The sequence below is a fragment of the Hyla sarda genome, chromosome 7 (genome assembly GCF_029499605.1).
Source record: "Hyla sarda isolate aHylSar1 chromosome 7, aHylSar1.hap1, whole genome shotgun sequence".
Taxonomy (NCBI): Eukaryota; Metazoa; Chordata; class Amphibia; order Anura; family Hylidae; genus Hyla; species Hyla sarda.
In genome coordinates, this window is record NC_079195.1 from 52,598,347 (window position 1) to 52,610,613 (window position 12,267).

The following is a 12,267-nucleotide window of genomic DNA, read 5'->3' on the forward strand; positions in this document are numbered from 1 at the left end:
CAATATGTGCAATCCATCTCCATGTGTATCTATCTCTGTATCTATATGTCTCCCATGTACAGTACAGTCACTCTACAACTTCAGGAAAGTCAGAGGAGAAAGTTGACTAGATGTTTTTGTATTTTCCATCACTCAGAGCTTCCATTGCAGATGTCAGTATATTCCTATGGATAAAGGAGAGTTATCATTGATGTATTGCTTACTGGGTAATAGCTATTTCTTCCATCTTGGAATGACATATATAAGGGAGCAGGAAAGAGGAATGGCAGTATCTATCTCCCCCCCCAACCCCCTCCCCCCCCCCCCCCCCCCCCCCCCACACACACACACACCTTGTGGGGTCAGATGAATTCCCTTTTCCCTCCTAAAAAGCCACTTTATATCCTAATCAGTTTCTGAGAGTTCGTAACTGGAGCCAGAGCTGATCTTGGGGCATGATACATGAGAAGGTGGTGTGATGAGCTGCTCTGTGTATATATATATATATATATATATATATATATATATATATATACAGTGATCCCTCAAGTTGCAATATTAATTAAATGTTGAGACCATAACTCTATGGAAACCTGGTAATTGGTACTGAAGCCCCCAAAATGTCATCCAAAAATAGAAAAAAGTGAGGATTAAACAAAAATAAGTAGATAACTAATATAGATAAAACAAGTCCTTCCATATAAAAGAAAGAAAGATCTTCTGGGAGTTGTAAATCACTGTCTATGTAGAGGACAGGAGCTTCTTCAGGGTCCTGTACAGTACACACAATGTCCTAAAAAAAAGTAAAATGGAGCCGACCTTACCAAAGGTGTCCAAAGGAGTATCTAACTGTGACACAGATAAAGTGTAGTACAGAACATGTAATACCTCCCTGTACTGTAGGGGGCGCTACCAGACAGTCAGTCAGTGCATACACTTCAGTAATACAGGTGTTTTACCGGTGAATGCCCATTCTGATTGGTCAGTTCTTCCGGCCATTGACACGTTTCACAGATCTGGACAGTCCGTAGCATTGTATGTTGAATCTTGTTTCAAGTTACACTACCATTGTATGTTGAAACCATTGTATGTTGAGGCCATTGTAAGTTGAGGGATCACTGTATATATATATATATATATATATATATATATATATATATATATATATACAGAGGTCATGTCCTGGGGGAAAAAGTGTGGGTAGTCATCCAAGATTTCCACTCATGGGCTGGTCCTGCATATGGGAATGGTGTTCCTGCTGTGCAAAAAGTGCAGGAACTCAGTTCTCATGCATTCCTGCAGGACTTGAGCCCTGTGTGTGTGTGTGTATATGTATATATATATATATATATATATATATATATATATATATATATATATATATATATGTTATGCTCAGAGAGAGCAGAGATGAGATGATGCATTATCTCCACCATGTTGGGGGCTTGTATGTGGCAGTGAGATGGTTAATCATTGGGGGCTGTGAGTTGGGGCTCTGGACGCTCCGGGGCGCTGTGGTTCCAGAAGAAGGTGCAGGGTGCCTGTCATCATCCTCCTCCTCGTCCCTGGGACTTGTCTTTTGTTTGCCCTCTGGAGGGGGAGGTGGGCTGGCTCCCGGCCCTAGGAGAGGCCCCTGGCTGGAGCTTGCAGGATGAGGCTGGCATTGTGATCAAGGATTCGCTGCTTCCAGTACAGGGGGAGCCACCGAGCCCTGCACAACAAAAAGGACACATCCCCCACCCCATCTGACTAGAGCCATCAGCACAATACACAGGAGCTGAGGAGCCTTGCACCGGGGAGCCCCTCATTTACTGGAGAGTTGGGGGCTCTGAAGCAGCCAGGATGTCTTATCAAGGAAAGAAGAACATCCCTAGGATTACTGTAAGAAGGGAGGGAGGGGGCAGGGGTGCTGATAGGACAGCCATGATACCAGCACAGGCAATGCTATTAGGCCCTTTAAAAGCAGCAATTCACAGGCATCGCCCAGCATTGCTTTATGTCAGTGTTTCCCAACCAGGGTGCCTCCAGCTGTTGCAAAACTACAACTCCCAGCATGCCCGGACAGCCTTTGGCTGTCCGGGCATGCTGGGAGTTGTAGTTTTGCAACAGCTGGAGGCACCCTGGTTGGGAAGCACTGTTTTATGTATAGGACATGTCTTATGTTTGTGTACTATATGGGGGGAGGGGGCACAGCAGAGTCATCCTGTGCCTACAGATAATGTTCAGTATGTGGCTCATCTTTCCAGCTTGTTGTGATCATATCCCAGGTATATCTCCTGTATAGACCCATCTATGACCACAGTGCATGCAGCCCCAGTGATTGTCTATCAGCATCTCTCATAGAGGAACATGGAATCTGGGTCAATGGTTTCCTGATGAACCCAAATAAATCTGTTCAGTCTGCGCTTTGTGATGAGGATCCAACAGATTGTTTGGCAATAATGTAACCAAATACTAGGAAGCCACTATAAGGGGGAGCACAGGACTCACTGCTGTATAATGGTACTGGGGGGGGGGGGGATGTTTGGCAATAATGTAACCAAATACTAGGAAGCCACTATAAGGGGGAGCACAGGACTCACTGCTGTATAATGGTACTGGGGGGGGGGGAGCCATGGACCCTCATAGTGAGGAGGATTCCTGCTCTGAAGATGAAGTCACCATTTACCAGGGCAGGGAGGGCTGTTTACCTCCATCTAGAACACTTCCTGGGCTTGTGGATTCCTGGCAGGAATATTGATTTATAGTGTAATGGACATCATCTCACATTGATCTGACCCACTGGGCTATGGGGTTCATTGGCTTTATATTATAATGGTGAAGAAATGATATAGCTACATATAAAAGTGCAGATCAGATTAGGAGGGTGTATAAGATCACTGGACATATAGTTATGGTGTTCAAAGATAGATAGATAGATAGATAGATAGATAGAGAGATATGAGATAGAGAGATATGAGATAGAGAGATATGAGATAGATAGATATGAGATAGATAGAGAGATATGAGATAGATAGATATGAGATAGATATGAGATAGATAGATAGATAAATAGAGAGATAAATAGAGAGATATGAGATAGATAGATATGAGATAGATATGAGATAGATATGAGATAGATATGAGATAGATAGATAGATATGAGATAGATAGATAGATATGAGATAGATATGAGATAGATAGATAGATATGAGATAGATATGAGATAGATAGATATGAGATAGATATGAGAGATAGATATGAGATAGATAGATAGATATGAGATAGATATGAGATAGATAGATAGATATGAGATAGATAGATATGAGATAATAGATAGATATGAGATAGATATGAGATAGATAGATAGATATGAGATAGATAGATAGATATGAGATAGATATGAGATAGATAGATAGATATGAGATAGATATGAGATAGATAGATATGAGATAGATATGAGATAGATAGATATGAGATAGATATGAGAGATAGATATGAGATAGATAGATAGATATGAGATAGATATGAGATAGATAGATATGAGATAATAGATAGATATGAGATAGATATGAGATAGATAGATAGATATGAGATAGATAGATATGAGATAATAGATAGATATGAGATAGATAGATAGATATGAGAGATAGATAGACATGAGATAGATATGAGATAGATAAATAGATAGATTAGATAACCTATATTGTTACACCAGTGGAGCTAGGTGTTGACCACTTGGCACCCTACATTTTGGTCATGGAGTGTTGCACCTATTTTTGTATTAGAGGATATATTTATATCCTCTAATACAAAAATAGGATAGATCAATATGGGATAGATAGATAGATAAATATGAGATAGATAGATTATATATTAATATGAGATAGATAAAAAGATGATAGGAGATAGGTAGATATAGATATGGATAGATAGATAGAAAATAGTGACACATAGATAGATGGAATATTCTGATATTAAAATGTTTCCTTCTACCTCTCTGGTGCATATAGAGGCTCAGGCCTGCACCCATGATACCTGTGTAATCTACGTTACATTTTGGCAGATAGTAGAGGAGTGGTAACTGGAGAGCTTTCAGGACATTTCATGTGGATCGCTCTGATTGAGAGTGACCAGAATAAGTAATGTATTAGTCAGCATGGCGTCATAGATCTGCCAGATACCAAGATGCTCAAATGTGCTTCTCACTCCACCACTGGGAATTGTGGGTATGGGAACCTCTGGAGTAAGAAGGCAGTGTTATACACTCACAGTATTATACACATACACAGTATTATACACTCACAGTATTATACACATACACAGTATTATACCCTCACAGTATTATACACATACACAGTATTATACACTCACAGTATTATACACATACACAGTATTATACACTCACAGTATTATACACATACAGTATTATACACACACAGTATTATACACACACAGTATTATACACATACACAGTATTATACCCATACACAGTATTATACACATACAGTATTATACACTCACAGTATTATACACATACACAGTATTATACACATACAGTATTATACACTCACAGTATTATACACACACAGTATTATACACATACACAGTATTATACACATACACAGTATTATACACATACACAGTATTATACACTCACAGTATTATACACATACACAGTATTATACCCTCACAGTATTATACACGTACACAGTATTATACACGTACACAGTATTATACACATTCACAGTATTATACACATACACAGTATTGTAAGCATACACAGTATTATACACATACACAGTATTATACCCTCACATTATTATACACATAAACAGTATTATACACTCACAGTATTATACACATACACAGTATTACACATACACAGTATTACACATACACAGTATTACACATACACAGTATTACACATACACAGTATTATACACACACAGTATTATACACATATACAGTATTACACATACACAGTATTACACATACACAGTATTACACATACACAATATTATACACATACAGTATTACACATACACAATATTATACACATACAGTATTATACACATACACAGTATTCTACACATATACAGTATTACACATACACAGTATTATACACATACACAGTATTATACACATACACAGTATTATACGCATACACAGTATTGTACGCATACACAGTATTGTACGCATACACAGTATTGTACGCATACACAGTATTATACACTCACAGTATTATACACATACACAGTATTATACACTCACAGTATTATACACATACACAGTATTATACACATACACAGTATTACACATACACAGTATTATACACATACACAGTATTATACACATACACAGTATTATACAAATACACAGTATTATACCCTCACAGTATTATACACATACACAGTATTATACACACACAGTATTATACACATACACAGTATTATACACTCACAGTATTATACACATACACAGTATTATACACACACAGTATTATACACACACAGTATTATACACATACACAGTATTATACCCTAACAGTATTATACACCTACACAGTATTATACACATACACAGTATTATACACATACAGTATTATACACACAGTATTATACGCATACACAGTATTATACGCATACACAGTATTATACGCATACACAGTATTATACACATACACAGTATTGTAAGCATACACAGTATTATACACATACACAGTATTATACCCTCACATTATTATACACATACACAGTATTATACACATAAACAGTATTATACACTCACAGTATTATACACATACACAGTATTACACATACACAGTATTATACACACACAGTATTATACACATATACAGTATTACACATACACAGTATTACACATACACAATATTATACACATACAGTATTACACATACACAATATTATACACATACAGTATTATACACATACACAGTATTCTACACATATACAGTATTACACATACACAGTATTATACACATACACAGTATTATACACATACAGTATTATACAAATACACAGTATTATACGCATACACAGTATTATACGCATACACAGTATTGTACGCATACACAGTATTGTACGCATACACAGTATTGTACGCATACACAGTATTATACACTCACAGTATTATACACATACACAGTATTACACACTCACAGTATTATACACATACACAGTATTATACACATACACAGTATTATACACATACACAGTATTATACACTCACAGTATTACACATACACAGTATTATACACATACACAGTATTATACACATACACAGTATTATACCCTCACAGTATTATACAAATACACAGTATTATACCCTCACAGTATTATACACATACACAGTATTATACACATACACAGTATTATACACTCACAGTATTATACACATACACAGTATTATACACACACAGTATTATACACACACAGTATTATACACATACACAGTATTATACCCTAACAGTATTATACACATACACAGTATTATACACATACACAGTATTATACACATACAGTATTATACACACAGTATTATACGCATACACAGTATTATACGCATACACAGTATTATACACATACACAGTATTGTAAGCATACACAGTATTATACACATACACAGTATTATACCCTCACATTATTATACACATACACAGTATTATACACATAAACAGTATTATACACTCACAGTATTATACACATACACAGTATTACACACATACACAGTATTACACATACACAGTATTATACACACACAGTATTATACACATATACAGTATTACACATACACAGTATTACACATACACAATATTACACATACACAATATTATACACATACAGTATTACACATACACAATATTATACACATACAGTATTATACACATACACAGTATTCTACACATATACAGTATTACACATACACAGTATTATACACATACACAGTATTATACACATACAGTATTATACACATAAAGTGTTATACACATACACAGTATTATACACATACAGTATTATACACATAAAGTGTTATACACATACACAGTATTATACACATACAGCATTATACACACACAGCATTATACACACACAGCATTATACACAAACAGTATCATACATATACAGTATTATACGCATACACAGTATTATACGCATACACAGTATTGTACGCATACACAGTATTATACACATACACAGTATTATACATATACAGTATTATACACATACACAGTATTATACGCATACAGTATTATACACACACACAGTATTGTACGCATACAGTATTATACACATACACAGTATTGTACGCATACACAGTATTATACACATACACAGTATTATACACATACACAGTATTATACACATACACAGTATTATACGCATACAGTATTATACACATACACAGTATTATACGCATACAGTATTATACACATACACAGTATTGTACGCATACACAGTATTATACATATACACAGTATTATACACATACACAGTATTATACGCATACAGTATTATACACATACACAGTATTATACACTCACAGTATTATACACATACACAGTATTATACACATACACAGTATTATACACATACACAGTATTATACGCATACACAGTATTGTACGCATACACAGTATTGTACGCATACACAGTATTGTACGCATACACAGTATTATACATATACAGTATTATACACATACACAGTATTATACGCATACAGTATTATACACATACACACTGTAGGGGTGTGAATCGCCAAGAATTTGGCGATTCGATTTGAATCGCGATACCAGTGTGGCGATTCGATATATCCCGATATATCGCGATACCGTCTAGGTGACGATACATCGCGATATATCCTGATTCTGTCTAAAAAACAATGTCTTTTACACTTTTATTAAAATTTTTATTTTATTTTTTTTGTACACTTTATTAGTCTTTTAGGAATCATTAGATTCCTCAGACAGATGAATAGAGTTCTATTGAACTCCATTTATCTGCGATCCATTGATAGAGCCTGGTCCAGCCAGGCTCTATCAATGACAGAGCCACGGAGAGCATACACATGTCCCTTTAGACGCCGCTGTCAGCTTTAACAGCGGCGATCTAAAGGGTTAATAGCTAGCCGTGGCGATCGCCGCATGCTGGCTATTAGCGGCGGCCCCCGGCTACTGAGAACAGCCGGGGGCTGCAGAGTATGGAGCGGGCACGAGTCGGAGCCCGCTCCATACACCCAGAGCGCCGCCGCGTCAGATCCGGCTGACAAAATGTGGAACTTGTATCTCCTGATGCCCGGTACATGCTGTTCTGTGCATCAGGAGATACAAATTCCACATCACTAAAAGAAATCGATTCAAAAATATTTTGAATCGATTCAGTATCGGCAAGTGAAAAATCGCGATAATCGCGTGAATCGATTTTTTCTTACATCCCTAATACACAGTATTATATGCATACACAGTATTATACACATACACAGTATTATACAAATACAGTATTATACACATACACAGTATTATACAAATACAGTATTATATGCATAAACAGTATTATACACATATACAGTATTATACACATACACAGTAATATACACATACACAGTATTATACACATACACAGTATTATACACATACAGTGTTATATGCATACAAAGTATTATACACATACACAGTATTATACACATACAGTGTTATATGCATACACAGTATTATACACATACACAGTATTATACACATAGACAGTCTTATACACATACACAGTATTTTCAGTATTATGCACATATACAATATTTTACACATACACAGAATTATATACATACACAATATAATACACAGTATTTTACACATACACAATATTATATGGATAAACAATATTATACAAACACACGGTATTATACACATACACAGTATTATACGCATACAGTATTATACCCTCACAGTATTATACACATACACAGTATTATACCCTCACAGTATTATACACATACACAGTATTATACGCATACAGTATTATACCCTCACAGTATTATACACATACACAGTATTATACACTCACAGTATTGTACACATACACAGTATTATACGCATACAGTATTATACACATACCCAGTATTATACACGTACACAGTAATATACACATACCCAGTATTATACACGTACACAGTATTATACACGTACACAGTATTCTTTTGTTTCAGAAGCAGTGCCACTCCTGTCCTCTGGTTTTGTGTGGTATTACAACTTGGCTCCATTCACTTCAGTGGAACTGAGCTATAAACCACACACAACCTGATGACATATATAGTACTATTTATTTTATTTTTTTAAGAAATCATCTCTGTTTTTCTAATAACCCATGGATAACCCATTTAGCTCTTGATTAGTGTCTATTCATACACAGCAGATATGTTGCAACAAATTCCTGGCGGTTGGACCCCCCGCAATCTAAAATGTACCCCTATTCTGTGGATTGGGTATACGTTTTTATACTTGATAGCTCTCGTTTAATAAATTTGCCCAAAAATACATCTTCTGAATGTGAAACACCACCAAGGGCGAATCCAACAGTATTGGTACATTTTCCCAATTATTAATTTCTCCTCTTTTAGTTTGCATTTTTTATTTTTTTAGACAAATCTGTTTTTATTGAACACAAGTCAACAGCATACAATGTACAACAGACATTATGGGTTTGTGCATAGTCAAAGAGGTACTGCAGTTAGTATACAGGAAAAACCTTAAAGTGTACTTGTCATCAAACCATATTTTGTAAACTAACTCAGATTATATTCCCTAACTTCTCCAAACACTCCTTTTGCCCTTAAAACATTTTTCCGAGCTTTTAAAATTTCTGTATCATACCTTTCCCCTTGCTCACATTGTGTGAGCTCCCGGAAGGAGAAAGTGGGCGTTCCCCAGAAGGCGTGACATCACTGATACCTGTGAGAGCTGTGCCTTACCATGCCCCGCACACACTTCCTGAGTTTGGTCTCCTGCCAGGCCAGGTGGAGACCAAACTAACTGTTTGACTTGCGCAGGGAACAGAACAGAGCCACCTAGTTGCTGTTTTTTCAATAACATTAAAAACATATAAAGGTTGAGAATTTTAACAGCAAGTAAATAGTAAAGTGTCTTATAATTACATAAAGAACAATATATAAAAAGTTTAGTTTGGTGACAGGTACTCTTTAAGATGAGGCGTATAAACATATAAGAACAGTGTAAAGAGCAGGCCACCATTAGCGGTAAAATTTTAGGATCGAGGGTCAGCAGTCACCTTCAGCAGGTCGGAGGCCATGATGTAAAATCAAGTTACAAACAACTTCATATTAGAACAATATATAAAGTGAAGTAGACCATGGATAGACCAAAGAGTATATTGCAAAAGTATAGGCGCTGAACGTTAAAAGGGTTATCCAGGACAAAACTTTTATATATATATATATATATATATACATATATATATATATATATATCTATATATACTGTCTCCAGGAAGTTAAACAGATTTGTATATTACTACTATTAAAAAATCTTAATCCTTTCAGTACTTATGAGCTGCTGAAGTTGAGTTGTTCTTTTTTGTCTAAGTGCTCTCTGATGACACCTGTCTCGGGAACTGTCCAGAGTAGAATCAAATCCCCATAGCAAACCTCTTCTACTCTGTGCAGTTCCCAAGACAAGCAGAGATGTCAGCAGAGAGCACTGTTGCCAGACATAATAGAACAACTCAGCTTCAGCAGCTGATAATTATTGGAAAGATTACGATTTTTTAATAGAAGTAATTTACAAATCTGTTTAACTTTCTGGAGCCAGTTGATAAATTAAAACAAATATTTTTTCCTGGATAACCCCTTCCCTGTTAGTATGCATTTTTATTACTTGTAAGAGATACAGGTTTTATATTTTTGTTAAAAAAAAAAAAAATCTATGGCTGTCTATATAAATGCATATGAGAACGTCATGTGTATGGAATCTATAGGTTCCATATTATAGATGCAGAGACACTCTTATTCTTGCTTATACGTAATGCTGCTAGGAAAGAATTACAAGAATGTCATCACTTTCTATTTTTTATTTTCTTTTTCACATATATATATGTTTTTACCTGAATCGTATTGGATATCAGTTTGATTCTCCGCTTTTTATATGTAATCAGTAGGTCAACCATGGCCATTTAAAACATAAACATACATTTTAATCTCTCATTATGAAGCACTTTATATCTAGACAATGTATATTTTTGGCTGCTTGTGCTCTAACAACTGAAGTAAACAACTGATATTACTCGAAATTCACCCTATACATGCGTTTCTGTACCTTCAGTTTAGTCGTATGTCCCTCATGGAGATATGCAAGAAAGTCAATGACTAGGGGATTGTCTAGATCCGCTGACTTACTACCACCGCCCTTCCCTCTTCACAACGAGACACGGACACCTGCTTTATGGCAGAAACGGCCACAGCGGACCAAATTTTATTAACATTTTTCCATAAATATACAGTGGTCCCTCAACATACGATGGTAATCCGTTCCAAATGGACCATCGCATGTTGAGGGATCTGTGCAATGTAAAGTATCCCCTTAAGGACGCAGGACGTAAATGTACGTCCTGGTGCGGTGGTACTTAACGCACCAGGACGCACATTTACGTCCTGTGCATAACCGCGGGCATCGGAGCGATGCCCGTGTCATGCGCGGCTGATCCCGGCTGCTGATCGCAGCCAGGGACCCGCCGGCAATGGCCGACGCCCGCGATCAATACAGATCCCGGCATCTGCATCAGTACGCAATTTCAATGAATGATGGGATTGCCCGCAGCGCTGCTGCGGGGATCCGATCATTCGTAACGCCGCACGGAGGTCCCCTCTCCTTCCTCCGTCCGGCTCCCGGCGTCTCCTGCTCTGGTCTGAGATCGAGCAGACCAGAGCAGAAGATCGCCGATAACATTGATCTGTTCTATGTCCTATACATAGAACAGATCAGTATTAGCAATCATGGTATTGCTATGAATAGTCCCCTATGGGGACTATTCAAGTGTAAAAAAATATGTAAATGAAAAATCCCCTCCCCCAATAAAAAAGTAAAATGTCAGTTTTTTCCTATTTTACCCCTAAAAAGCATAAAAAATAAATTTTATAGACATATTTGGTATTGCCGCGTGCGTAAATGTCCGAACTATTAAAATAAAATATTAATGATCCTGTACAGGGAACGGCGTGAACGTAAAAAAAAAAAAGTCCAAAATTGCTACTTTTTTAATACATTTTATTAAAAAAAAATTATAAA

General features: G+C 36.4%; 1 protein-coding gene across 1 annotated transcript in view; it reads left to right on the forward strand.

Annotated features, from left to right (window-relative positions):
* Positions 1–1,494: 1,494 nt before the first annotated feature.
* DPYSL4 (dihydropyrimidinase like 4) overlaps positions 1,495–12,267 on the forward strand; it is a 66,144-nt gene continuing 55,371 nt past the window's right edge. The window contains exon 1 of the mRNA XM_056529022.1: positions 1,495–1,860. Within this exon, the coding sequence (XP_056384997.1) occupies positions 1,822–1,860 (39 nt within the window). The 5' untranslated portion in view covers positions 1,495–1,821. The remainder of the gene's footprint in view (positions 1,861–12,267) is intronic.